Source organism: Pogoniulus pusillus, chromosome 36 (genome assembly GCF_015220805.1).
Source record: "Pogoniulus pusillus isolate bPogPus1 chromosome 36, bPogPus1.pri, whole genome shotgun sequence".
Classification (NCBI taxonomy): Eukaryota; Metazoa; Chordata; class Aves; order Piciformes; family Lybiidae; genus Pogoniulus; species Pogoniulus pusillus.
In genome coordinates this window covers 3,247,542-3,275,335 of record NC_087299.1, presented here as the reverse complement: position 1 = coordinate 3,275,335, position 27,794 = coordinate 3,247,542, and the positions used below count along the sequence as shown (strand labels likewise).

Here is a 27,794-nt window from a genome sequence, read left to right as displayed (position 1 = left end):
TCCCTGCCCATGGCAGAGGAATGGATTGAAGCTGGAAGGGAGGAGATTGAGACTGGAGAGGAGGAGAAAATTCTTTCCAGTGAGACACTGGCACAGGTTGCCCAGAGAGGTTGTGGATGCTCCTTCCAGGTTGGATTAAGCCTTTAGCAACCTGCTCTGATGGGAGCTGTCCCTGCCCATGACAGAGGAATGGATTGAAGCTGGAAGGGAGGAGATTGAGACTGGAGATGAGGAAGAAATTCTTTCCAGTGAGACACTGGAGCAGGTTACCTGCTCTGGTGGGCGCTGTCCCTGCCCATGACAGAGGATAGAAACTGGATGATGTTGAAGGTCCCTTCCATCCCAAACCATTCTCAGATCCTCTGCTTGCTTACCCCAGACCCCCTTGGCCTGTTCCTGCCCAGGTGTCTGTCTTGGCTCTGTTAAGAGATTCAGGCTGAGAGGCTCCGGTGGTTGCGGGCAGAGCGCGTTGGAGATGTGAGGAGCTGTTAAGCCGTCTGGAATGGAAAGCAGGCTGTAAGAGCTCTCCAGTGGGCTGCTGAGAGTCATTATCTGGGTGTCAGGGAAGGGCTGAGCGGGCAGGTTCCTGCAGCCCTGCGGTGCCAGGGCGGGGAAGGAGCCTGAGTCAGGCGCTTGGGCTGCGGCACCTCGGCTCTCAGATCTGCTGCCAGCTCTGCTCAGCCCCGGCACAAATAACAGCCATAAGCTTAGGTTCATGCAAGTTAAGGCTTCTAATAGAGTTGCAGGAATCAAGCAATGTGTTCAGTTCTGGGCCCCCCAGTTCAGGAGGGACATTGAGATGCTTGAGCGCGTCCAGAGAAGGGCAACGAGGCTGGGGAGAGGCCTTGAGCACAGCCCTACGAGGAGAGGCTGAGGGAGCTGGGATTGGTTAGCCTGGAGAAGAGGAGGCTCAGGGCAGACCTTATTGCTGTCTGCAACTACCTGAGGGGAGGTTGTGGCCAGGAGGAGGTTGCTCTCTTCTCTCAGGTGGCCAGCACCAGAACAAGAGGACACAGCCTCAGGCTGTGCCAGGGGAGATTTAGGCTGGAGGTGAGGAGAAAGTTCTTCCCTGAGAGAGTCATTGGCCACTGGAATGGGCTGCCCGGGGAGGTGGTGGAGTCGCCGTCCCTGGAGCTGTTCAAGGCAGGACTGGACGTGGCACTTGGTGCCATGGTCTGGCCTTGAGCTCTGTGCTAAAGGGTTGGACTTGATGATCTGTGAGGTCTCTTCCAACCTTGGTGATACTGTGACACTGTGAATGTACAGGCCTGGGTGCGCAGGGAGGCTCCGCTCTGCCCTAATGCACAGCCTTTGCCTTCAGTTGCCTCTGCCTTTGCCTTCAGTTGCCTCTGCCTCTGCCTTCAGTTGCCTCTGCCTTTGCCTTCAGTTGCCTCTGCCTTTGCCTTCAGTTGCCTCTGCCTTGGCCTTCAGTTGCCTCTGCCTTTGCCTTCAGTTGCCTCTGCCTCTGCCTTCAGTTGTCTCTGCCTTTGCCTTCAGTTGTCTCTGCCTTCACCTTCAGTTGCCTCTGCCTTTGCCTTCAGTTGTCTCTGCCTTTGCCTTCAGTTGTCTCTTTTTATCCTCTATTCTATTACAGATTCATTGCTGATTCTAAGCAAAGGTTGGGTTTGCCTTAGCAGTTTTAGGAATGGGAGGTGTCTCCTCCACGCATGTCTTATTTTATCCAGTGGTCCCTCTGGTGGTCTTAGGGGTCCTCAGTGATAAAATAAGGGGGTCTTCAGTGATGAAGTAAGGCACAGATTGCCCAGGGAGGTCTTCGAGGCCAGGTTGGATGAGGCCTTGAGCAACCTGTTCTAGTGGGAGGTGTCCCTGCCTATGACAGGGGGTTGGAACTGGCTGAGCTTTGAGGTCCCTTCCAACCTAAACCATTCTGTGATCTCTTTGGGTCCTTTTCCAGTGCCAATCACTCTCTCTGACAACAACTTCCTAACAACATCCAGCCTCAACCTGCCCTGACACAGCTTCAGCCTGGGGCCCCTTCTTCTGTTGCTGGCTGCCTGGCAGCAGAGCCCAACCCCACCTGGCTACAGCCTCCCTGCAGGCAGCTGCAGACAGCAATGAGCTCTGCCCTGAGCCTCCTCTGCTGCAGGCTGCACCCCCCCAGCTCCCTCAGCCTCTCCTCCCAGGGCTGTGCTCCAGGCCCCTCCCCAGCCTTGCTGCCCTTCTCTCAACACCTTCCAGCACCTCAACAGCTCTCTGCAATTCAGGAGCCTACAACTGGACACAGCACTCCAGGGGTGGCCTGAGCAGTGCTGAGCACAGGGGCACAAGAACCTCCCTTGTCCTGCTGCCCACACTGCTCCTGAGCCAGCCCAGGATGCCATTGGCTCTGCTGCCCACCTGGGCACTGCTGCCTCCTCTTCAGCTGCTATCTACCAGTCCCTATACCCAGAAAGTTCCTACTCCTTGTTTACAGTTAGACACAATAACTAAACTAAGCCTTAAACCATAACAACCACCTCTGGGCATCCAGTGGCTCCCACCACACTGCCAACAGAGGAGCAGCAGCACAAAGAGGAGTCTCCAACTGCCCCAGGCAGTGCTGGATGTGTACTTACTTGGTGCTGCTGCCTTGCAATGGGTGTTCTCTTCCAGCTGCTTGCAGGTGTGGAACATCTGGGAACACATCTTAGATGCTTCATATCCCAACAGATGAGCAAGGCTGGGTGCACCTCATGCCAAAAACAGAATAGTGATGCCTTAGCCTGCAAGGGAAAGCAGGAATAGAGCAAGGAACAATGGGGTACAAGCTGGAACACAGCATCAGGGGTTGGAAGAGACCCAAAGACATCATCAAGTCCTGCCCTCTGCCAGAGCAGGGCCATACCATCCAGCTCAAGTTACAGAGGAGCACATCCAGACAGGCCTTGGAAGGCTCCAGAGAAGGAGACTCCACATCACAGAAAGTTCCACCTCAACATGAGGAGCAAATTGTTTAGTGTGAGGGTGCTGGAGGCCTGGAGCAGGCTACCCAGAGAGGTTGTGGAGTCTTTTGTTCTAGAACCTTTGAGGAGCCATCTGGATGTGTTCCTGTGTGAGCTGTTCTAGGTGATCCTGATTTGGCAGAGAGGTTTGCACTCAATGGTCTCCAGAGATCCTCTCCAACCCCCACCATTCTCTGAGGTTAGGAAAAAATTCTTTCCTGCAGGAGTGGTCAGGCACTGGAGCAGGCTGCTCAGGGAGGTGGTGGAGTCCTCATCCCTGGAGGTGTTTAGAGCCATGTTGAATGAGGCCTTGAGCAACCTGGGCTATGGGGATATGTCCCTGGCCATTGTTGAGGGATTGGAACTGGAATCATAGAATCAGGCAGGTTGGAAGAGAGCTCCAAGCTCAGCCAGCCCAACCTAACACCCAGCCCTGCCCAACCAACCAGACCATGGCACTCAGTGCCCCAGCCAGGCTTGGCTGCAACACCTCCAGCCACACAGACTCCACCACCTCCCTGGGCAGCCCATTCCAATGCCAATCACTCTCTCTGGGAACAACTTCCTAACAACATCCAGCCTAGACCTGCCCTGCCACAGCTTGAGACTGTCACCAAGGTCCTTTCCAACCCCAAACTTCCAATGATTCTAGAAAACTTGGCCCAGATGATCCTCAAGGTCCCTTCCAACCTGGCATTTTGTGGTTCTAAGTGGCTCGGGTTCACTTCACAGTCTCCCAGTATCACCAAGGTTGGAAGAGACCTCACAGATCATCAAGTCCAACCCTTTAGCACAGAGCTCAAGGCCAGACCATGGCACCAAGTGCCACGTCCAGTCCTGCCTTGAACAGCTCCAGGGACGGCGACTCCACCACCTCCCCGGGCAGCCCATTCCAGTGGCCAATGACTCTCTCAGGGAAGAACTTTCTCCTCACCTCCAGCCTAAATCTCCCCTGGCACAGCCTGAGGCTGTGTCCTCTCGTTCTGGTGCTGGCCACCTGAGAGAAGAGAGCAACCTCCTCCTGGCCACAACCTCCCCTCAGGTAGTTGCAGACAGCAATAAGGTCTGCCCTGAGCCTCCTCTTCTCCAGGCTAACCAATCCCAGCTCCCTCAGCCTCTCCTCGTAGGGCTGTGCTCAAGGCCTGTCCCCAGCCTCGTTGCCCTTCTCTGGACACGCTCAAGCATCTCAATGTCCCTCCTAAACTGGGGGGCCCAGAACTGAACACAGCACTCAAGGTGTGGTCTAACCAGTGCAGAGTACAGGGGCAGAATGACCTCCCTGCTCCTGCTGGCCACACCATTCCTGATGCAGGCCAGGATGCCACTGGCTCTCTTGGCCACCTGGGCACACTGCTGGCTCATGTTCAGGCAGGTATCAATCAGCACCCCCAGATCCCTCTCTGTTTGGCTGCTCTCAGCCACTCCCACCCCAGCCTGTATCTCTGCATGGGGTTGTTGTGGCCAAATTTCCTGGCTGTGAAGGCTTGGAGAAGCTCTTGGCAGACACTATCCAGTTCTTGACAAGTCTCCTCTGGCTTTCAGAGGTGCAGGAGATGATGTCAGTAGCTGTGAACTGGTAGCTGCCCTTTCAATTTCAAAGGCAACACACAATTTGTGGTGTGACTCAGCTTTACAAGAACACAGCTTTAAGCAATGTTAATCCTAGCTGACTACCCTGGGTTTTGTTTGTCTAATATCCTTGCAATGTAGCTGCTCCCTTTAAAGACAGCCAGCAGCCTTTGTTCTCCTCTAAGCTATACAAGACATGACTGCAGAAGCAGTTTGGGGCTTGAAGCTGCTGGTGACTGAATGCAGCTGGAATGCTGTGTGTCACATCTGGGAAGTGGAAAGGAGATCTCATCAGCTTCAAGAATTCAGGCTGGCCCTTTATTTGAGGGGTGGGGAGGGGATGGTTGGGTCTAAAACATCCTTAGAAGGTGAGGTTGTGGAACTCTTCTTTGGAGATGATTGAAACCTGCCTGGATGCCTTCCTGTGTGACCTGCCCTAGGTGATTTTGCTTTACAAGGCCAGGGTTGGACTCAAATCATCTCTGGATCACTTCCAAGCCTCAGCATTGCATGGAAAGAGTTTGGGTAGATTTTGAAATTCATATTGCTGGTTGCTTTATAAAGGAGAGAACTGAAAATGCAATTTCATATTGCTGGTTATCTGCTGGTAGATATATCATAGCTACTGATAGAGAGGAGCTGCAGAGGAGGCAGCAGTGCCCAGGTGGGCAGCAGAGCCAATGGCATCCTGGGCTGGCTCAGGAGCAGTGTGGGCAGCAGGACAAGGGAGGTTCTTCTGCCCCTGTGCTCAGCACTGCTCAGGACACCCCTGGAGTGCTGTGTCCAGGTCTGGGCTCCTCCAAGAGAGATGTTGAGGTGCTGGAAGGTGTTGAGAGAAGGGCAGCAAGGCTGGGGAGGGGCCTGGAGCACAGCCCTATGAGGAGAGGCTGAAGGAGCTGGGGGGGGTGCAGCCTGCAGCAGAGGAGGCTCAGGGCAGAGCTCATTGCTGCCTGCAGCTGCCTGCAGGGAGGCTGTAGCCAGGTGGGGTTGGGCTCTGCTGCCAGGCAGCCAGGGCCAGAAGAAGGGGCCCCAGGCTGAAGCTGTGTCAGGGCAGGTTGAGGCTGGATGTTGTTAGGAAGTTGTTGTCAGAGAGAGTGATTGGCATTGGAATGGGCTGCCCAGGGAGGTGGTGGAGTCTGTGTGGCTGGAGGTGTTGCAGCCAAGGCTGGCTGGGGCACTGAGTGCCATGGTCTGGTTGGTTGGGCAGGGCTGGGTGCTAGGTTGGGCTGGCTGAGCTTGCAGCTCTCTTCCAGCCAGCCCAGGATGCCATTGGCTCTGCTGCCCACCTGGGCACTGCTGCCTCCTCTGCAGCTCCTCTCTCCCAGCACCCCAGGGCCCTCTCTGCCTGGCTGCTCTCAGCCACTCTGGCCCCAACCTGTAGTGCTGCTTGGGGTTGTTGTGGCCAAAGTGCAGAACCCTGCCCTTGGCCTTGTTCATTCTTATCCCCTTGGCCTCTGCCCACCCACCCAGCCTGGCCAGGTCCCTCTGCAGGGCTCTGCTACCTTCCAACAGCTCCACAGCTGCTCCTAGCTTGGTGTCATCTGCAAACTTACTGATGCTGGACTCAGTCCCCTCGTCCAGATCATCAATAAGTGACTCTTAATGGTAACTGAAGGGGAAGATATTGATTACAGGGAGAGTAATTTCGAGTCTGTTGAATATTCAAGATGCCAGAGCCATGGTTCAGCATCTTCTCTGTGATGCTGAGTCCTTACTGAGTCAGTGTAGTTAGCAGAGCTGCCAAAGTCCCTTTCAGAGGCTGATGTGCTACAGCCACTACAGGGTGATGCTATGAACGAGCCATCTGCCTATTGTCTCACTTCCTTGGAAGTTTAAATGGAGAATTAATCCCCTGCTCCATTGTCATCCTTCACCTTCCCATCCCTCTCCTCACTATAAATAGCCTCTGGAGGTTTAAGCAGGGAGAGAAAGTAAGATTGGCATTTTTAGCTGGTAAAGGAGGTTAATCAGCTTGGTGGTGGGTGGGAGAAAGATGCTGTGAGGTTGAGAATGGGATATTAGTGGTGAGCAGAACCCTCCTTTCCAGGCCAGAGTCCTTCTGGTTAGGTTTGAGCTTCTGGTTAGGGTTGGACTTGATGATCTGTGAGGTCTTTTCCAACCCTGATGATACTGTGAGCTCCTGGGTTCAAAAGTACCTGGTTGGTTTTGTTGTTCTTACAATTGAAAGAAGCAGAGAAATGCTGAGGAGGGAGGGTGTGCATGGAGCCTTCCTCTTCCTCTTCTCATGAGTTTAACAGGAGGCAATTAGGGCTGCAAAAAAAACCCCCAACCCCAATCTGGCAGAAAGCAAAGCAATTGGAACTCTTGGAATGTCTGCAGGATGAGGGAGGAAGGTTAGTCTGGGCAGACTTTGAGATGTGTCCTTTTGGCAGCTGCCCAGAGTGGCTGAAGTGCTGGAGTTTGGCAGGGGGGGAGGAATCCAAATCCTTGCAGCTCACTTTTGGCACAGGCAGCAAAACCTCTGTGCTACGTCTTCCAAGCAAGACAAAAACGAAACCCATCCCTACTTCATGGCTCTTTGTTTGCAGGAGGCACTGTGAGGGGATGCAAAGATCCACCCCAAACACAGGCAGCATTTCTCATTTCAACAGTTTAAACCCCCCCCTCGAGAAGCAGCATCTCAATTTTTGCAGGGTCTGCTTGGCTGCTGTCCCTGGCAGAGAGAGGATTAAAGCCATGCAGCACTCCCCCTGTAACAGAAGGAGACCATCTCACAGATTGCAAAGAGAATTGATTGCTTTCATTAATTTCACCTGTTTTTTTTACTCTTAATATCACAAATCCCCAAAGGAAAGTTTCTGTTTGAATAGAAGCAAAAATAATGAGCAACCAGAAACCCTCCCGGCCCCGACTAAGAGATGGCAATGAAAGCCTTAAACATTTGATGACAAATACAAATGTCAGCCTTAAATATTTGCCCTGCCTTGGCAGTGAATTGTTGCTGCTGAAGAAATGCACAACAAAGCTTCCTGTGTAAATCAAGCATGGTGGAGTCCCACACTCCTCTTGCATGTTCCTGCGCTGCAAGAGCAGGGGGGAAAAAGCAGCTGCAGCTGGCATAGCCTCTTGGCACTGCATTCACATCAGAGCTGCTGCTGCTGCTGCAGCATTAGGATGTAACCCACTGAGGTGCCTCTGAAGACAGCAGACTGCAACAGCATCCTGCCTGCCTGCCTGTGTCTCTCTTCCCGCTGAAATGTCCTTGGCTCCCATGGCAGGGGGTGGGATTCCACGTGCAGAGTGCAGAGATGTGAGCAGTAGTGCAGGCTCTTCTCACTTGCTCCCTGTGAGAGCTCAGCTTGAGTACCGTGATCAGTTTTGGGCTCCCCAGCTTCAGAGGGACAGGGATCTGCTGGAGAAGGTCCAGTGGAGAGCGATGAGGATGATGAGGGGACAGGAGCAGTGCCTGGTGAGGAGAGGCTGAAGGACCTGGGGCTGCTTAGTCTGGAGAAGAGAAGACTGAGAGGGGATTGGATCAATGTTTATAACTCTCTGAGGGCTGGGGGTCAGGAGGGGGGGACAGGCTCTGCTCACTGCTCCCTGGGACAGGACAAGCAGCAGTGGATGGAAGCTGCAGCACAGGAGGTTCCAGCTCAGCACAAGGGGGAACTTCTCTCCTGGAAGGCTCCCAGAGCCCTGGCACAGGCTGCCCAGAGAGGTTGTGGAGTCTCCTTCTGTAGAGCCTTTTCCAGGCCTGTCTGGATGTGTTCCTGTGTGACCTGAGCTAGATTGTATGGTCCTGCTCTGGCAGAGGGGTTGGACTGAATGATCTCTATGGGTCCCTTCCAACCCCTGGCATCCTGTGAGCCTGTGATTGCTGAGACTTTGAATCTGCTGCCTCAGGGGGAATAGAGGGCTGTAGAACATCATGGAATCATGGAATTGTTTGGGTTGGCAAAGCCCTCTCAGATCATTGAGTCCAACCATCAACACCACCATGGCTGCTGAACCATGTCCCCACGTGCTGTGACCACAGGTTTCTTGAACGCCTCCAGGGATGGGGACTCCACCACCTCCCTGGGCAGCCTGTGCCAATGCCTGATCACTCTTGCAGCAAAGAAATCCTTTTTCATGTCCAACCTAAACCTCTCCTGGTTTCCTATCCTCCTGTCACTTGTTCCCTGGGAGAAGTGACCAACCCCACCTCACTGCAACCTCATTTCAGGGAGCTGTAGAGAGCCAGGTTTGCCCTCAGCCTCCTCTTCTCCAGGCTCAACAACTGCACTTCTCTCAGCTGCTCCTTCCCAGCCCTGTTCTCCAGACCTTGCTGTTCTCTGGACCCACTCCAACCCCTCAGCATCCTTGCAGTGATGGCATGCAGGTTATTGAGGATTTGAATGCAGAAGGCACATCAATGTATGAATTGGTTGGCCTGAGCAGATAACTATTTGGAGTATTTCCCATGCATCTCTTGCCTTCAGCTGATTCTTTTTGCACTGAAGATGTCCCACTTGATTTGCAACCAAACATTGCAGAGGAGAGCAGGAAGGAAGTCCCACTTCAAGTGGGCTCAGCTTTTCTTCTCTTGCAGACTAAATGATTTGAGGGTGGACAAGTGAGAGGGACCATCTGCTTTACACGTCCAAGAACTGTCATCATCCTCCAGCTAGCAGAAGACTTCTGATTTGAAGGGAGGGGAGGAAGAAATGTCCTTTAGTTAACCCTTTACCTGCCGACCTTATCTTTCAGATGGGAAGAGGAACTGACAAGGAGAATGAGTCTGGAATCGATGGTAGAAACCTTGCGAGAGGTAAGCCCTGAGGAGTGTGTGGTGAGAGGTTCAGCTTTGCTCTGCACCTTTAGTCATGCTTTTAATTGTGTGCCCAGGTGGCCAAGAAGGCCACCAGCATCCTGGCTTGGACCAGCAGTAGTGTGATCAGCAGGACCAGAGAAGTGACTACTGGGTAGTGGTGAGGCCACACCTTGAGTCTTCAGTTAAGTTTTGGGCCCTTCACTCTAAGAAGGATATTGAGGAGCTGGAGCAGGTCCAGAGAAGGGCAAGGAAGCTGGGGAGGGGTCTGGAGAACAGGGCTGGGGAGGAGCAGCTGAAGGAGCTGGGGGTGTTGAGCCTGGAGAAAAGGATGCTGAGGGGAGACCTTCTGGCTCTCTGAAACTCCCTGAGAGGAGGTTGGATTGAGGTGGGGTTGGTCTCTTCTCCCAAGAGACAGAAGAAGAGGAAATGGTCTCAAGTAGCACCAGAGGAGGTTTAGATTGGCTATGAAGAGAAACTTCTTCCTTGAAAGGATTCTCAAAGGCAGAACCAGGCTGCCCAGAGGGGTGGCTGAATGACCATCCTGGAGGTTTTTGAGAGATGTTGAGGTGCTGGAAGGTGTCCAGAGAAGGGCAACAAAGCTGGTGAAGGGCCTGGAACACAAACCCTATGAGGAGAGGCTGAGGGAGCTGGGGGTGTGCAGCCTGGAGAAGAGGAGGCTCAGGGCAGAGCTCATTGCTGTCTACAACTACCTGAAGGGAGGCTGTAGCCAGGTGGGGGTTGGTCTCTTCTGCCAGGCACCCAGCAACAGAAGAAGGGGACAGAGTCTCAAGTTGTGCTGGGGGAAGTCTAGGCTGGATGTTGTTAGGAAGTTGTTGTCAGAGAGAGTGATTGGCATTGGAATGGGCTGCCCAGGGAGGTGGTGGAGGCACAGTCCCTGGAGGTGTTCAAGAAAAGCCTGGCTGAGGCACTCAGTGCCATGGTCTGGTTGACTGGCTAGGGCTGGGTGCTATGTTGGACTGGATGATCTTGGAGCTCTCTTCCAACCTGGTTGATTCTATGATTCTATGGTTTGCCCCCAGCCTTGGCAGAGTTAGAGAATGGTTGGACTGGATGAGCTTCAAAGCATTTCCCAACCAAAACGGCTCAGTGATCCTAATTACCTGAAGTTGTTCCATTCAAAGTCTTCTAGGTAGAGCAGCAGCCTGCGTTGCTGTGTGCTAGAGAAGCTGAAGCAGGAAGGTGCTGAAGTTTCTTGGCAGTGACATGTGGAGGGAGTGCCCTGCCCTGCTCAGGTGAAGTGCTGCAGCTCCCCAGGTTGGCCTCTCACCTCTCAGTCCTTTGTGTGCTTTCTCTTGCAGGAGGCTCAGGAGGCGGAAGCTCTGCAGGAGGAGTTAAATGAGAAGATTGAGAGGCTGAAAGCAGAACTTGTGGTCTTTAAGGGCCTGATGAGTGATGTAAGTACACTGCAGAGCAGAGTGGCCACCTCCCACTGCCTTTGTGAAGTGTGTGTGTGTCATGCAAATGGCTTCATTCATACAGAGGGTATGGTCCTAGTGAGTGCTGCTTTGTAGTTAGCATTGTGGCTGCCTTTATGATCTAATGCATCAGACAGATCACCCTGCCCCCTGCTTCCTGTCTGGTCTGTGTAGAGATGCATTAACTTGCTGCTTAGCCCATGCCCCGGACTCTTCCCTCCCTTCCCTGTTCTCCACAGCTGGCAGTGCCAGCAGGCAGATCCACAGCCCTGCAACGAAACTGATGGAGAACCCACGGGTCAGGGTGAAAAAAGGCTCAGCAGTGTGCAGCTCCAGGGGGGATGATACCAAACTGAGAGGCTTGGCTGAGACACCTGAAGGCTGTGTGGCCATTCAGTGAAACTTGGACAGACTGAGAGCTGGGCACAGAGGAGCAAAACAAGGACAAGTGCAGAGTCCTGCAGCTGGGAAGGAACTGCACCAGTACAGGTTGGGAGGTGAGCTGCTGGAGAGCAGCCCTGTGGAGAGGGACCTGGGAGTGCTGGTGGACAAGAAGCTATCCATGGGACAGCAATGTGCCCTGGTGGCCAAGAAGGGTGCACCTGGGGTGAGTTAAGGAGTGTGGTCAGCAGATCCAGGGAGGTTCTCCTCTCCCTGCACTCCGTCCTGGTGAGACCTCACTTGGAATATTTCATCCAGTTCTGGGCTCTCCAGTTCAGGAGGAACAGGGATCTGCTGGAGAGAGTCCAAGGGAGGGCTACAAAGATGGTTAAGGGGCTGGAACACTGCCTGGTGAGGAGAGGCTGAGGGACCTGGGGCTGTCTGGTCTGGTGAAGAGATTTAGAGGGAATCTAAACAATGTTTATAAGTATCTGAGTGCTGGGATCAAGAAGAAGGGGAAAAACTCTGCTCAGTTGCACCTTGTGACAGAACAAGGAGCAATGGATGCAAACTATAGCACGGGGAGCTCCACTTCAACATGAGGAGGAGCTTCTTTACTGTAAGAGCCACAGAGCACTGGAACAGGCTCTTCAAAGAGCTTGTGGAGTCTCCTTCTCTGGAGACTTTCCAGCCCTGTCTGGATGTGTTCTTGTGTGACCTGCACTAGATTATGGTCCTGCTCTGGCAGGGAGGGTTGGACTTGAGGGTCTCCATAGGTCCCTTCCAACCCCTCACCTCCTGTGATCCTGTTACTTTGCTCTGAGAAAGTCACCTTCAGAAGGGAGCTGCTGTCTGTGTTGGCAGCTCCTTTTCTGAAAGCTCTGAAGAGGTTCACCCAGTGTCACTGGTTCAGGTTCCTGCCTTTGTTTCCAGTGCTGCTTTCACCTAATTTGTTCTCTCTCAGGACTTTCCTCATCTCTTGATAGATGTTGACTTCCCTTCAGAGCTGGGCTACTTCTAGGCTATGCCTGGCTAATTTTCTTCCCCACAGAGCAGCACTCCTGCAGATCAGCTGTGTTAGCAGTGAGGTGCCATACTCTGGGACTGAAGGAGTGCTGATGCCAGTTGTCTAATGAATCTGTTCTACTGTGCTTATTTATCCTTATTTTATGGTGTCAAATCCATTCTCTAAGGGCTGCTGGATCTGTTGATGATGAAATTCAACAATTAGCTGGCTCCTCTTTGGGTGTTCAATCAAAACCAGGCATGCTTGGGTAGAGGCAGAGTGTGAGAGGGAGAAACTTGGCAGGGCTGCATCACCACAGTGACTTTTCTGCTGGGGGAAGAAACGTTTGTGTGCACAAAAAGGGTGGTGGTGAGTGCAAACATCCTCCTCAGCTTTGAGAGAAAGTGTGCTCTGGGCTTTGTGAGCTCTCTAAAGGAGAAGAAAGCCTGAGGAGTGCAGTGGCAAGGCTTGGTTTGAATCCCTCTGGGTAAATATTTAGAGTAGGGGAGTGCAAAATGTTGGCACGTGGCTCTTGCTTTCCTGCCCATCACAGAATCAGAGTGTGATAGGGCTTGGAAGTGACCCCTGGAGATCAAGTTCAACCCTCTTGTCAAGGCAGGGTCACCTCGAGGAGGTCACACAGGAACATGTCCAATTGGGTTTTGAATGTTTCCAGAGATGGAGACTCCACCACCTCTCTGAGCAGCCTGCTTCAGTGCTCCACCACCCTTAGGTTCCTTCTCATGTTTAGGTGGAGCTTCTTATGATCAAGTTTGTGCTCATTGCCCTTGTCCTGTCACTGGGCACTGCTGGCAAAATGCTGATCCTATCCTCCTGCCACCCAGCCTTTAAGTATTGATCAGCAATGGTTAGATCCCCTCTCAGGCTGCACTTTTCCAGACCTGTAACCTATGCAGTTGATAAGATTGTGTTGAGACTGTGTCAGTGTTTAGAGATTTCTTTTATCTCAGTGTGTTTGGAAGACCTGAAACTCTTCACTTGTCCAGAGGTGGTTGCCAAGGTTGGAAAAGAGCTCTCTAATAATTTGAAAGAAAATAAAACCCCAAAGTTTTCTTCTTTGAAAGGGAGTTTGGTGTTTAAGAGTGCACTGGGAGGAGTTGATCTGCAAAGGGTGCTGGAGCACCTCTGCTATGAGGACAGGCTGAGGGAGCTGGGGGTGTTCAGCCTGGAGGAGAGAAGACCCTGGGGGGACCTTAAAGCAGCCTTCCAATAGCTGAAGGGATCCTGCAGGAAGGCTGCAGAGGGACTTTTGGTGAGACTGTGTAGACACAGGACATGGGGGAATGGTGCCACATCCAGTTGGCAGCTGCCAGAAGTGGTGTTCCCCAGGGATCAGTGCTGGGCACAGTCCTGTTCAGTATCTTTGTTGATGATCTGGATGAGGGCATTGAGTCCACCATCAGTGAGTTTGCAGATGACACCAAGCTAGGAGCAGCTGTGGAGCTGTTGGAAGGTAGCAGAGCCCTGCAGAGGGACCTGGCCAGGCTGGATGGGTGGGCAGAGGCCAAGGGGATGAGACTGAACAAGGCCAAGGGCAGAGTTCTGCACTTTGGCCACAACAACCCCAAGCAGTGCTACAGGCTGGGGCCAGAGTGGCTGAGAGCAGCCAGGAGGAAAGGGACCTGGGGGTACTGATAGATAGTAGCTGAAAGCTGAGGCAGCAGTGCCCAGGTGGGCAAGAGAGCCAATGGCATCCTGGGCTGGCTCAGGAGCAGTGTGGGCAGCAGGACAAGGGAGGTTCTTGTGCCCCTGTGCTCAGCACTGCTCAGGTCACACCTTGAGTGCTGTGTCCAGCTCTGGACCCCTCAATTCCAGAGAGATGTTGAGGTACTGGAAGGTGTGGAGAGAAGGGCAACAAAGCTGGTGAGGGGCCTGGAACACAAACCCTATGAGGAGAGGCTGAGGGAGCTGGGGGTGTGCAGCCTGGAGAAGAGGAGGCTCAGGGCAGAGCTCATTGCTGTCTACAACTACCTGAAGGGAGGCTGTAGCCAGGTGGGGTTGGGCTCTTCTGCCAGGCAAGCAGCAACAGAACAAGGGGACACATTCTCAAGTTGTGCCAGGGCAGGTCTAGGCTGGATGTTAGGAGGAAGTTCTTCCCAGAGAGAGTGATTGGCATTGGAATGGGCTGCCCAGGGAGGTGGTGGAGGCACCGTCCCTGGAGGTGTTCAGGACCAGACTGGATGAGGCACTTGGTGCCATGGTCTGGTTGACTGGCTAGGGCTGGGTGCTAGGTTGGCCTGGATGATCTTGGAACTCTCTTCCAACCTGGTTGATTCTATGAATGGTTTGAGATTGAGGGAGAGTAGAGTTAGACTGCATCTGAGGAAGAAGGTGTGCAGCATGAGGGTGGTGAGACTCTGGAATGGATTGCTCAGGGAGGTTGTGGATATCCACTCCCTGGAGGTGTTCAAGGCCAGGCTGGATGAGGCCCTGAGCAACCAAGTCCAGTTGAGAGGTGTCCTGCCCACGGCAGGGAGTTGGAGTCGATGATCCCTGAAATTCCTTCCAACCTGAGCCATTCTGGGATTCTGATGGAAGCAGGAGCCTTGCCTAGCCACTGAAGTGGTCCTTTCCAACAGGAAGTCTCATCTGGGCTGCAGAGTACCCTTTTCCTGGAGCAGGGCTTGTTCCTAAGGAGCCAACTGTGGTGTCTGCTGGGATTCTCTTCCAAATCACATTTTCCATTGCTGGCCAGGAGGGAGCAAGACAAACTACTTTTTCCATGTTGAATTTGTGCTAGGCTGGAAGCCAGCTGGATGCCAGTGAAGAGCATTTGCTGTGTTAGCAGCTTTCATGGATCTCCTCAGATCCAGTCTTGATTTTATGGCATAGAATCATAGAATGGGCTGGGCTGGAAAGGACCTCCAAAGGTCATCCAGTTCAACACCCTCTGCAGTCAGCAGGGACATACTCTGCTAGATCAGGATGCTCAGAGTCCTGTCAAGCTTCACCCTGACTGAACTCCAGAGATGGGCAACCTCAGCTACCTCCCTGGGCAACCTGGTGCAGAACTTGTTCCTAACATCCAATCTAAATCTGCACTTCTCTAGTCTGAAGCCATTGCCCCTCGTCCTGTCACTGCAGGCCTTTGGGAACAGTCTCTCTGCATCCTCCCTGCAGGCCCCTTTCAGCTGCTGGAAGGCTGCTGTTAGATGTCCCTGGAGCCTCCTCCAGGAGGTGGTGCTGGGTGCTTCTCTGCTGCTCCTTCCAGCACACAGGAGCAGGCTGGCAGGCACACAGCTGGCTGGCCTTGTTGCACTGTCATCAAAGCAGAGGTTTAAAGCAGCTCTGAAAGTATCTAAGGAGGTTTTCTTGCTACAGGATGGATTAGATGATCTGCAGAAGTCTTTTCCAGCCCCCACCATTCTGTGACCTGAATCATAGAATCAGTCAGGGTTGGAAGGCACCACAAGGAGCAGCCAGTTCCAGCCCCCCTGCCATGCCCAGGGCCACCCTACCCTAGAGCAGGCTGCACACAGCCTCAGCCAGCCTGGCCTCAAACACCTCCAGCCATGGGGCCTCAACCCCCTCCCTGGGCAACCCATTCCAGCCTCTCACCACTCTCCTGCTCAACAACTTCCTCCTCACCTCCAGCCTCACTCTCCCCACCTCCAGCTTTGCTCCACTTGGTGACTTAACAGCAGAGTGTTTCTGTAGCTCAGTGCTGGTGAGGCTGCACTGAGAGTTCTGGGTTCAGTTTTGGGCTGTACTGCAAGAAGGACATTGAGAGTACACGAGGATGATGAGGGGACTGGAGGGTATGGCTCATGAGGAGAGGCTGAGGCCCTGGGGCTGCTTAGTCTGGAGAAGAGAAGACTGAGAGGGGAATTGATAAATGTTCATAACTATCTGAGGGCTGCCAGGAGGGAGGGGACAGGCTCTGCTCACTGCTCCCTGGGCTAGGACAAGGAGCAATGGGTGTAAGTTGCAGCAAAAGAGCTTCTGCCTCAACACAAGGGGGAACTTCTTGACTGGAAGGGTCACAGAGCCCTGGCACAGGCTGCCCAGAGAGGTTGTGGAGTCTCCATCTGTGGAGCCTTTCCAGGCCTGTCTGGATGTGTTCCTCTGTGATCTGTGTTAGAATTGTCCTGCCCTGGCAGGGGGGTTGGACTGGATGTTCTCTTTGGGTCCCTTCCAACCCCTAACATCCTATGATCCTACGAGGGGCTGGAGCAGGTCCAGAGAAGGGCAATGAAGCTGGGGAAGGATCTGGAGAACAGGGCTGGGGAGGAGCAGCTGAAGGAGCTGGGGGTGTTGAGCCTGGAGAAAAGGAAGCTGAAGGGAGACCTTCTGGCACTCTGAAACTCCCTGAAGTGAGGTTGGAGTGAGGTGGGGTTGGTCTCTTCTCCCAAGGAACAAGTGATAGGACAAGAAGAAATGGTCTCAGATTGCACCAGAGGAGGTTTAGATTGGACATGAGAAGAAACTTCTTCAGTGAAAGGGTTCTGTTCCAGTGGTCTACTCCCCTCGTGGTAAAGTTGCTGAGTAGCCTGGATTGTGGTTTAAAAACAACTTCTCCTTGTAGGCAGAGTTTTTCTGTCTGAAAAGGAAAGAGAGAGGTGGTGGGGGGGGGAAACTGGTTCAACCTCACCAGCTTTGAGATTTCATTCTAGCCTCCATATCCTCCCCTTTATTCTCCTCAGCAGGGTTTTTCTCCTCAGCAAGGTTTTTCTCCTCCAGGTGGAAAGTTTTGTTGCTCCAAACCAAGAGGAAATGGTCTCAAGTAGCACCAGGGGAGGTTCAGGTTGGCTGTGAAGAGAAACTCCTTCCCTGAAAGGGTTCTCAAAGGCAGAACCAGGCTGCCCAGAGGGGTGGCTGAATGACCATCCTGGAGGTTTTTGAGAGCTGCTGAGGTGCATGGTTTGCCCCCAGCCTTGGCAGAGTTAGAGAATGGTTGGACTGGATGAGCTTCAAGGTACCAAAACAGTTCAGTGATCCTAATTATCTGAAGTTGTTCCATTCAAAGGCGCAAAGTTTTGTTGCTCCATCAAAGTGGAGCCCCGTGGCCACATCTAGCAGGTGTTTTGGGGTGGGTAGTGTGGGTTTTGATGGTTGTTTGGTTGGTTTTTTTTGGTGGCAAACCACTCTCCAGTGGAAAGCTTGTTTAGAACCAGCTCTGAATGTTAACTCTTAGCTGTCTGGTCCATGCACTGCCTTCCTTCCCCGGAGCAGACGTAACCTTGGCTTAAGTACGGTATTGCCCTGGGGTTAGAGAGATACTGTTGGGGTATCTCTTCTTTCCTTGAACTGTCTAATAATAGAAGATAATCACTGCTGTCCTTCCTGCAGCCCATGACAGACCTGGACACAAAGATTCAAGAAAAGGCCATGAAGGTGGACATGGACATCTGCCGGCGAATCGATATCACAGCCAAGCTGTGCGATGTAGCGCAGCAGCGCAACTCGGAAGACGTTTCCAAGATATTCCAGGTGATTAGGCCATGAATTTTCCAGAGGGTAGGATGAGAAGTTGAGGGGACAAAAGGGAGCAGTGTTGAGAAGCGTGGTCTTAGGTCGTTTGCCTTCTCTGGAGGTTTCCTCTCTGTAGATGCGTTTCCTTCTTTATCGGTCTCGAGGCGTAGCTTGCTGCTGCAGGAGCTGCTCCAAGAGGACAAAGGGTAGGGAGTCAGGAAGAAAAAGCAGCCTCAGGGTGACTTTGGAGACTTGCTCTCAGTCTGCTGGTAGCCTACAATGAAGGTAGGGATTAAAAGAGCCCCCAACATTGCAGGGGCTAGGTTTGTATAAAAGGCTTCCTCACATTTGTTCCCTTCACAAGTGAGAGCTTTCAAGCTCCCTGAACTGTCAGCTGAACGTTCTTATTTCTGGCTCCAGCTCCATGGCCAGAAATAAAGCTTCTGTGGTGGTGAGCTGTGACTGCTTTGTGAGACTAGAAACTCCAGTTGCTTTCCTTGAGCTGCTGTGGCTCCTTGGTGCTAGCAGGAAAGTCCTTTCCCGTGTTCCACAAGCAAGGAGTTAACAGCTGTGTGTGGAGCAGCTCAGTGCACTCTCAGTGCAGTTGGGCTTTGGTCAGACCTGGAATTTCAACCATGATTAACCCAGCTTCCCTCTCCTCTGATCTAAATGTGTCTTCTTCAGTCTTCCACTAAGTCTGATGCTTTTCTTTGTGTAGTGATAACCACAGTGTGTGCTATCAGCTGTACAAAACCACTGGAGAAGATCCTTGTGGTCTCTACTGGCTGCAGTGAAGTTGCCTGAATGCTCAATGGGTTGGTTTTATTATCTTATGCACCCTGAGAGACCCAAATCTCCTTCCAAGAGGCAGTTCTTTTTCTAGCACGTTGAGCCACTGGGCACAGAATGTAGGGAGTTTCAAAGAAGCCTCAGGATGACTTTTAAGCCACACTGTCTGGCATTGTGCACCTGGTTCCTTCTGGTCTTTGAGGGGGCTTTCTGCTCAAAGCTAACTTCGAGGCCAGCATACAGTGGTTAAGATGATCAGCAGGGAGAACAGCACCAGTAAAGGATGGGTTAGGTGCCAAACAGAGGGCAAGATCCATCAGGTTGGGAGTGGAGTGTGTGTTTTGTGACTCTGTGGCACCATCTGTGACTATGTTCCATGCTGACAGCCCTCAGCTGAAGAAGTGATCCTCTGCACCCTCTGCAGGGGCATCCCTTGAGTTCTCTGCACGTCTATGAACTTCATTTCTTTGAGGTGGTCCAGGTGTTTTTGTGGCTCAGTTCACCTTTCTTCTGTCAGCCTGAAGATGAGCACTCTGCCTCTGCTGATGGGGTGGGAATGCCTCTAAAATAAAGGCTACCTAGAAGGGCTTCCTGTCTACTCTTTGGTGGTGGTCCAATGCTGGGAGCAACAGCCTGTGGCGGTGGCAGGAGGGGGAGAGTTCTGTCATTGCTCTCAAGCCTGCTGCCTGGGCACTCCTGCCAGCTTTCTGCTTCTGCCCTGTATCATTCTAAACCTCTGCATGTTCTCTGGTAGATCACAGACTGGTGTCAGTGAGCAGACAAACGCCTGTAGAGCGCTGGCAGCCTGCAGCTTGCTTTGCTCCTCAACCCCTCTGAACCGCTTCCTTGTGCTCTGCGTTCACCACCCACTAACGGACGCGATTCCTGCCTTGAATCCCAGCCATCCCTGGGAGCTGCTGAGCACTTCTCTCACTCCAGCCTAATGGTTCTCCTTCTTTATTTCTGCCCCTTATGGCACAGCACCTCAGGTGCACCCTCTGCTCACTGCTCTTCTCTCCAATTAAGGTGGCTTCCAAGAAGAAGGAGCGCAAGCTCACGTCTGACGACGACCTCTCTGAACAGGATGGAGACAATGGCAGGTTCTCTGATGATGAGGTCAGCTGTTCCTTGAACATCACAGATGAAATGAAGAGAATGTTTAACCAGCTGTGAGTATCCTGGAGAAAGCCTAACCTGTTGGATCCCAGAAATCCAAGTGCTGCCTTGTTTCACAGCGCCACAGATTGCGTCGGGTTAGAAGAGACCCTCGAAGGTCATCTTGTTCCATCTGCCTGCACTCAGCAGGGACACCTCCAACTAGAGCAGGCTGTCCAGAGCCACATCAAAAATGTGTCCAGGGATGGGGCTCTAACCACATCTCTGGGCAAGCTGTTCCAGTATCTCACCACTCTTATTGAGCAGAACTTCCTCCTGATGTCCAACCTCAATCTGCCCTGCTCCAGTTTCAAACCACTGCCCCTCACCTTAGCCCCACAGGTCCTTCTGAACAGTTCCTGCCCAGCCTGCCTGTAGGTGCCCTTCAGATATTGAGATGTAGCTCTGAGGTCTCCCTGAAGCCTTCTCCTCTCCAGGCTGAACACCCCCAACTCTCTCAGCCTGTCCCCATAGCAGAGGTGTTCCAGCCCTCTGATCATTTTTGTGCCCTCCTCTGGACCCAGGTCCATGTCCCACTTTGTGTTGGGGGTGTGCCATAGCTGGACACAGCTCTCCAAGTGAGGGCTGGCTGGAATAAAGACATCCTGTGGTAGACATGATGGATGTGGCCACAGCCTGGTGAGACTTTTGAGGTGAGGCAGCTTGGTGAGATTTTTGTGCCCTCCTCTGGACCCAGGTCCATGTCCCACTTTGTGCTGGGGGTGTGCCATAGCTGGACACAGCTCTCCAAGTGAGGACTGACTGGAATAAAGACATCCTGTGGTAGACATGATGGATGTGGCCACAGCCTGGTGAGACTTTTGAGGGTCTCTGCTGTTTGTTTTCACCAGAGAAAAGCCCCAGGAAGCACTGCAGCTCTGACCTTCCCAGCACTTGAGTATGGGTGACTTCTGCCAACTTCTGCAGTGACTGCAGAGGGAAGAATTCCCAGAGTTTTCCCACACAATGTAGGCCAGTGTTCCAGGCGTGGGAGTGTGTGAGAAACCCTCTGAGGAGCAGTAGCTCATCTTCTGCTCTTAGCTGCTGCTGCCAGAGGCTCTGTTCTCAGAGCATCTCTCTCGTCTTTGCACTCAGATTTCACCTCTTAGAGGGCACATTACTCACACAAGTTGTGGGACACTTCCTCTTGTTAGAGTTTTGGGTTAGATTTTAGTCTCTTAGTCTTATTTAGTGTAGTAAATAAAGAGCTCCAGGCTTGGGGCAGAGTGCCTGCAGAAAAGGAGCTGGGGATGTCAGATGAGCCAGGGTGTACCTGAATGGCCAAGAAGGCCACCAACATCCTAGCCTGGATTAGCCAGCAGGACCAGGGAAGGGATTGTCCTGGGCAGTGGTGAGGCCACACCAGGTTCAGTTCTGTGCCTCTTGCTCCAAGGAGGACATTGAAGGGCTGGAGCAGGTCCAGAAAAGGGCAAGGAAGCTGCTGAAAGGTCTGGAGAACAGGGCTGGTGAGGAGCAGCTGAGAGAAGTGCAGGTGTTGAGCCTGGAGAAGAGGAGGCTCAGGAGAGACCTTCTGGCTCTCTGCAGTTCCCTGAAAGGAGGTTGGAACCAGGTGGAGTTGGTCTCTTCTCCCTTGTATCAAGTGACAGAACAAGAGGAAACAGCTGCAGCTTTCTCCAGGGGAGGTTTAGGTTGGACATGAGAAGAAATTTCTTCCCTGAAGGGTTTCTCAAAGACCAGAACAGGCTGCCCTGGGAGGTGGTTGGATCCCCATCCCTGCAGGTATTTAAAAGCCATGGAGATGTGGTGGGCCATGGTTTAGCCCCAGCCTAGGCAGAGTGGGTCAGGCTGCTTGATCTTGAAGGTCTTTTCCAATCACAACAACTCTGTCACTCTAAGAAAAGGCCCAGCCAGGTCTGTCCAAGCTTGCTGGGGTTTTAAATCCCTTTTCCCAGCTGTGCTGACTCCACACAAGCAGCCTGTCTCCTTAGCCCAGCTCCTCAGCCTCCTAAAGACACTGCTGGCCTCAGCTTCCTCACTGAGATGTTATCTGCCTGAGAGGAAGTGAGCTCAAGGAAGAAAAATGCATCAGCCTGAACCAAGCAGCCTCTTTCTGGGAGCACTTTGAGCTTTGTGTCAAACCTCCTTAACAAGGCCAAGGAGCAGCTACCAGCGTTCCCCTCTGCTGCTGTTCAAACCAAGAGGGACTCAGCTGCCTCCTGGAACTTTCCTTTATTGCACAACTGACCAAGGCTTGCTCAGCCAACAGTGTGAAAGGTCACTCCTGCCACTGTTTGCTCCAGTCTTAGGTGGCTGTGGTGGTGTCTTTGTTGTTTGAGTGCACAGTGAGGATTTGTGGGATTGGTTGGGTTGGAAAAGAGCCTCCAAAGTCATCGAGCTCAAGCTTCAACCCAACCCCACCATGGCCATTAAACCATGTCCCCAAGTGCCATGGCCACATGCTTCTTGAACACCTCAAGGGATAGGGACTCCACCATAGAATCATAGAATCAACCAGGTTGGAAGAGACCTCCAAGATCATCCAGCCCAACCTAGCACCCAGCCCTATCCAATCAACCAGACCATGGCACTAAGTGCCCCATCCAGGCTTTGCTTGAAGACCCCCAGGGACAGTGCCTCCACCACCTCCCTGGGCAGCCCATTCCAATGCCAATCACTCTCTCTGTGAAGAACTTCTTCCTAATATCCAGCCTAGACCTACCCTGGCACAACTTGAGACTGTGTCCCCTTGTTCTGTTGCTGGTTGCCTGGGAGAAGAGGCCACCCCCACCTGGCTCCAATGTCCCTTCAGGTAGTTGTAGACAGCAATAAGGTCACCTCTGAGCCTCCTCTTCTCCAGGCTAAACAGGCCCAGCTCCCTCAGCCTCTCCTCATAGGATTTGTGCTCCAGGCCCCTCACCAGCTTTCTTGCCCTTCTCTGGACATGTTCCAGCACCTCAACATCTCTCTTGAATTGAGGGGCCCAGAACTGGACACAGCACTCAAGGTGTGTCCTGAGCAGTGCTGAGTACAGGGGCAGAATAACCTCCCTTGTCCTGCTGGCCACACTGCTCCTGATGCAGCCCAGGATGCCATTGGCTCTGCTGCCCACCTGGGCACACTGCTGGCTCATCTTCAGCCTACTCTCTATCAGTACCCCCAGGTCCCTTTCCTCCTGGCTGCTTTCCAGCCACTCAGTCCCCAGCCTGTAGTGCTGCTTGGGGTTGTTGTGGCCAAAGTGCAGAACCCTGCACTTGGCCTTGTTAAATCTCATCCCCTTGGCCTCTGCCCACCCATCCAGCCTGGCCAGGTCCCTCTGCAGGGCTCTCCTACCTTCCAACAGATCAACACCTGCTCCTAGCTTGGTGTCATCTGCACCTCCCTGGGCAGCCTGTTCCAATCCCTGACCACTCTGAGGAAGTAAATTGTTCCTAATCTCCAACCTAAACCTCCCCTGCCTCAACTTGAGACCATTTCCTCTCGTCCTATCACCTGATACTAGGGAGAGGAGAGCAACCCCCACTTCACTCCAACCTCCTTTCAGGGATTTGTAGAGAGCCAGAAAGCCTCTCCCTCAGCCTCTCCTTCTCCAGGCTGAACACTCCAAACTCCCTCAGCTGCTCCCCACCAGAGCTGTTCTCCAGACCCTTCCCCAGCTTCATTACCCTTCTCTGCATCCACTCCAGCACCTCAATGTCCTTCTTGGATTGAGATGCCCAAACCTGAGGTGCAGCCTCCCCAATGCACTGTAACTTCCCCTGCATATCCTTTTGGGGGTCAGTTTTCACTTGTGTAGCTTTCACTCCTTTGGAGGACGATGTTTTGAAGTGCTGCAGGGAAAACCTTGGCTGAACTTCAACATGCAAAGCAGCAGCAGCAGCAGGAGGGAGGCTTCTGGTGGCTGGTTCTTGTAAAAGTCCTCACCCTGGCTTTGGACTTGGGTCTGCAAAGAATCGTTTGAATCATTTTCTTTTCACAGCTAGGAGAAACTAATGTGCAGCTCCATCTGGAGGGCAGAGCCAGCACTGTGCCCTTGAACCGGCAGTGGGAACAAGGAGCTTTTGATTCTGCTCTGGGGTGGCAGAGAGCCCAGCAGGCAGGCACTGGGAGAGGGGCAAAGCCTGTTTGGACAGACTGTGAGGGTTTTCAGCTGCTGCATTGTCCCTTTCAGTCACTTCTCAAACCCTCTTTTCTTTTCTCAGTCTCCCCAGATGATTAATTAAAGAGCTGAGGGAGCAGGGCTGGGGGTTGTGGCCACTGGAGCTGGAGTCGTGGCCACTGGAGCTGAGGTGGTTGCCACTAGAGCTGGGGGTTGTGGCCACTGGAGCTGAGGTGGTTGCCACTGGAGCTGGGGGTTGTGGCCACTGGAGCTGGATTCGTGGCCACTGGAGCTGAGGTGGTTGCCACTAGAGCTGGGGGTTGTGGCCACTGGAGCTGAGGTGGTTGCCACTAGAGCTGGGGGTTGTGGCCACTGGAGCTGGAGTCGTGGCCACTGGAGCTGAGGTGGTTGCCACTAGAGCTGGGGGTTGTGGCCACTGGAGCTGGAGTCGTGGCCACTGGAGCTGAGGTGGTTGCCACTAGAGCTGGGGGTTGTGGCCACTGGAGCTGGAGTCGTGGCCACTGGAGCTGAGGTGGTTGCCACTAGAGCTGGGGGTTGTGGCCACTGGAGCTGGAGTCGTGGCCACTGGAGCTGAGGTGGTTACCACTTGGAGCTGGGGGTTGTGGCCACTGGAGCTGGAGTCGTGGCCACTGGAGCTGAGGTGGTTGCCACTAGAGCTGGGGGTTGTGGCCACTGGAGCTGGAGTTGTGGCCACTGGAGCTGAGGTGGTTGCCACTAGAGCTGGGGGTTGTGGCCACTGAAGCTGGAGTCGTGGCCACTGGAGCTGAGGTGGTTGCCACTAGAGCTGGGGGTTGTGGCCACTGAAGCTGGGAGTTGTTGCCATTAAGCTGGAGGTTGTTGTCATTAAGCTGGGGCTGATACCATTGGAGCTGGGGGTATGGCCACTAGAACTGGAGTTGTGGCCACTGGAGCTGAGGTGGTTGCCACTAGAGCTGGAGTTGTTGCCATTAAGCTGGGGGTTGTGGCCACTGAAGCTGGGAGCTGTTGTCATTAAGCTGGGGCTGATACCATTGGATCTGAGGTTGTGGCCACTAGAACTGGAGTTGTGGCCACTGGAGATGAGGTGGTTGCCACTAGAGCTGGAGTTGTTGCCATTAAGCTGGGGCTGATACCATTGCAGCTGGGGTTGTGGCCACTGCCTGCAGGAGTGCACAGGAGCTGGAGTATTTGCCACTTAGAGGGGAAGTGGTTGCCACTGGAGCTGGAGTAGTTGCCACTTAGAGGGGAAGTGGTTGCCACTGGAGCTGGAGTAGTTGCCACTTAGAGGGGAAGTGGTTGCCACTGGAGCTGGAGTAGTTGCCACTTAGAGGGGAAGTGGTTGCCACCAAAGCTGGGGGTTGTGGCCACAGGAGCTGGGACTGTTGCCATTAAGCTGGGGCTGATACCACTGGAGCTGGAGTAGTTGCCACTTAGAGGGAGAGTGGTTGCCACTGAAGCTGGGAGTTGTGGCCACTGGAGCTGAGGTAGTTGCCACTAGAGCTGGAGTTGTTGCTGTTAAACTGGGGATTGTGGCCACTGGAGCTGGGGCTGTTGCCATTAAGCTGGGGCTGATACCATTGCAGCTGGGGTTGTGGCCACTGGAGCTGGATTGATTGCCCCTTAGAGGGGACGTGGTGGCCACTGGTGCTAGGGGTTGTTGCCATTAAGCTGGGGCTGATGCCACTGGGACTGATACCATTGGAGTTGGAGTTGTGGCCACTGGAGCTGGAGTGGTTGCCACTGGAGCTGGGGGTTGTTGCCATTAAGCTGGGGATGATACCACTGGAGCTGGAGTGGTTGCCCCTTAGAGGGGATGTGGTGGCCACTGGTGCTGGGGGTTGTTGCCATTAAGCTGGGGATGATACCACTGGAGCTGGAGTGGTTGCCACTTAGAGGGGATGTGGTTGCCACTAAAGCTGGAAGTTGTGGCCACTGGAGTGGGGTTGGTTACCAGTGGAGCTGGGGGTTGGGGCCACTTGGAGCTGGAGTGGTTGCCACTTAGAGGGGAAGTGGTTGCCACTAAAGCTGGAAGTTGTGGCCGCTGGAGTGGGGTTGGTTACCAGTGGAGCTGGGGGTTGTGGCCACTTGGAGCTGGGGGTTGGGGCCACTTGGAGCTGTGAGTTGTGGCCACTTGGAGCTGGAGTGGTCGCCACTTGGAGCTGGGAGTAGTGGCCACTTGGAGCTGGGAGTTGTGGCCACTTGGAGCTGGGAGTTGTGGCCACTTGGAGCTGGGAGTTGTGGCCACTTGGAGCTGGGGGTTGTGGCCATTTGCAGCTGGGGGTTGTGGCCATTTGCAGCTGGGAGTTGTGGCCACTAAAGCTTTTCCTGTTGCCTTGCCAGTCGTGAGACCTTTGACTTCGACGATGACTGTGACAGCTTAACCTGGGAGGAGAACGAGGAAACATTGCTGCTTTGGGAAGACTTCACCAACTGCAATCCTTCAATCGACCTCCAAGGAGAGGTGAGTTCCTCTGCCTCATTTTCTCCACCCTTTCTCTGCAGCAACCATATCCCTCAGCAGCTCCTGGAGCCAGCTGAGCCTTTGCATGTTTGAGTGGTGCAAAAACTCGCTTTGATTTCAAAATCCTCTTGGGGCTTTGTCTCTGTGGTTGCTTCTCAACCTCTGCAATCAGTTTATTCCCCAAACTTCATTTCTTCTGCTCCTTCAAACTTGAGTATTTAGAAGTACCCAAGTGCATGTCAGAAGGTTGCCTGCAGAAGAGGAGGCTCAGGGGGGACCTCGTTGCTGTCTACAGCTACCTGAAGGGAGACTGTAGCCAGGTGGGGGTTGGGCTCTTCTCCCAGACAGCCAGCAACAAGAGGACACAGCCTCAGGCTGCACCAGGGGAGATTTAGGCTGGAGGTGAGGAGAAAGTTCTTCCCTGAGAGAGTCATTGGCCACTGGAATGGGCTGCCCGGGGAGGTGGTGGAGTCGCCGTCCCTGGAGCTGTTCAAGGCAGGACTGGACGTGGCACTTGGTGCCATGGTCTGGCCTTGAGCTCTGTGCTAAAGGGTTGGACTTGATGATCTGTGAGGTCTCTTCCAACCCTGATGATGCTGTGATGCTGTGATACTGTGATGCTGTGATGCTGTGATACTCTGATACTGTGATGCTGTGATACTGTGATGCTGTGCTTGTCCCTGCAGCGCAAAGATGCTGAGGCAGCAATCTGCTACCCATCGCCCGGCGCTGGCTGCCGGCGGGGAGGGGGGGGAGATGTGTGCTTTAATTTCCACCTCCCCCGTTCGGGTATGGTCTGAAAGCGCAGAGCGATCGCTCGGAAGCGCTGGGGCTGCAGCCAGCAGCGTGCTCAGAGCTGCTTTGGGAGCAGGCAGAGCGAGCGGCAGAGCGCTAATTGCGCTGGAATTAGCGGCAGGCAGATTTGCATAGAGCCCTGCCCGCACCTCTCCTCCTCCTCCTCCTCCTCCTCCTCCTCCTCCTCCTCCTCCTCCTCCGCGCAGCTCTCCGCAGCAGCAGCTCCCGACTCAGCCCCGCCGCAACGCCACTCGCAAGGTTTTAAGAAGCTTAAATCCTTCTAAATGAAAAATTATCCAAGGGAAAAGGGTAGATTTGGCTTGTAGATGGAGGTGCAGAAGAAAAGACTGCTCCGTCTGTGGCTGGTCTTTAACACAGGGCTTTACATGCCTGAATCTTCCTTCCGCTGGCTTTATTCCTTTTCAGGCTCTTAGGCGCCGCTCCCAGCCCCCTTCTTTGGTGACCTTCCTCCTTTAAAGCCCTTCTGCATATAAAAGGATAAGTGGAATGATTCTTGTAACTCTAGGCTGGTTAGCCTGACGTTGATCCCAGGTAGGATCCTGATAAAGCTGCTGCAGATGTGGCCCAAGGATGGGAAACGTAATTAACGCTGATAATTTCTTTTCCTGGTGAAAAAGGTGGGTAGGGAATAACATGCAAGAGAACAATGAAGTTGTTGCAGGCTCTTTGTGGCAGCATGAAAAATAGTGCTGCGTGGGGTTTTGTAGCCCAGGCTGTGCTGGCAATCCAAAGCAGGGATGATAAGAGGGGCTGTTGTCTGGCAGGGTGTCCCCTGTGGGACAGAGAGTGCTCTTGCAGGGTGGTTTTTTCCATCAGGAGCATGCTGGGGTGAGCTGGCTTCATCGAGCAGGCAAGAGAAGAATTTCAATAGGGAAAAGCTGCGTGCAGAGCATACCTGTGAGCCAGTGGAGGCTGAAAGGGCTTGGGAGCAAAAAGCTGCCGTTGGAAAATGATAATTGCAGCACAAAGCGGCGA

General features: G+C 53.4%; 1 protein-coding gene across 3 annotated transcripts in view; it reads left to right on the top strand.

Moving 5' to 3' along the window:
- IFFO2 (intermediate filament family orphan 2) overlaps nucleotides 1-27,794 on the top strand; it is a 69,099-nt gene that overhangs the window by 33,903 nt on the left and 7,402 nt on the right. For 2 of the 3 annotated variants that reach the window (XM_064171951.1, XM_064171953.1), the window contains 5 exons: nucleotides 9,222-9,282; nucleotides 10,605-10,700; nucleotides 17,419-17,559; nucleotides 19,357-19,499; nucleotides 25,883-26,003. In XM_064171951.1, coding sequence (XP_064028021.1) covers nucleotides 9,222-9,282; nucleotides 10,605-10,700; nucleotides 17,419-17,559; nucleotides 19,357-19,499; nucleotides 25,883-26,003 — 562 coding nt within the window. The remainder of the gene's footprint in view (nucleotides 1-9,221; nucleotides 9,283-10,604; nucleotides 10,701-17,418; nucleotides 17,560-19,356; nucleotides 19,500-25,882; nucleotides 26,004-27,794) is intronic. The other variant, XM_064171954.1, reaches the window with a different exon arrangement.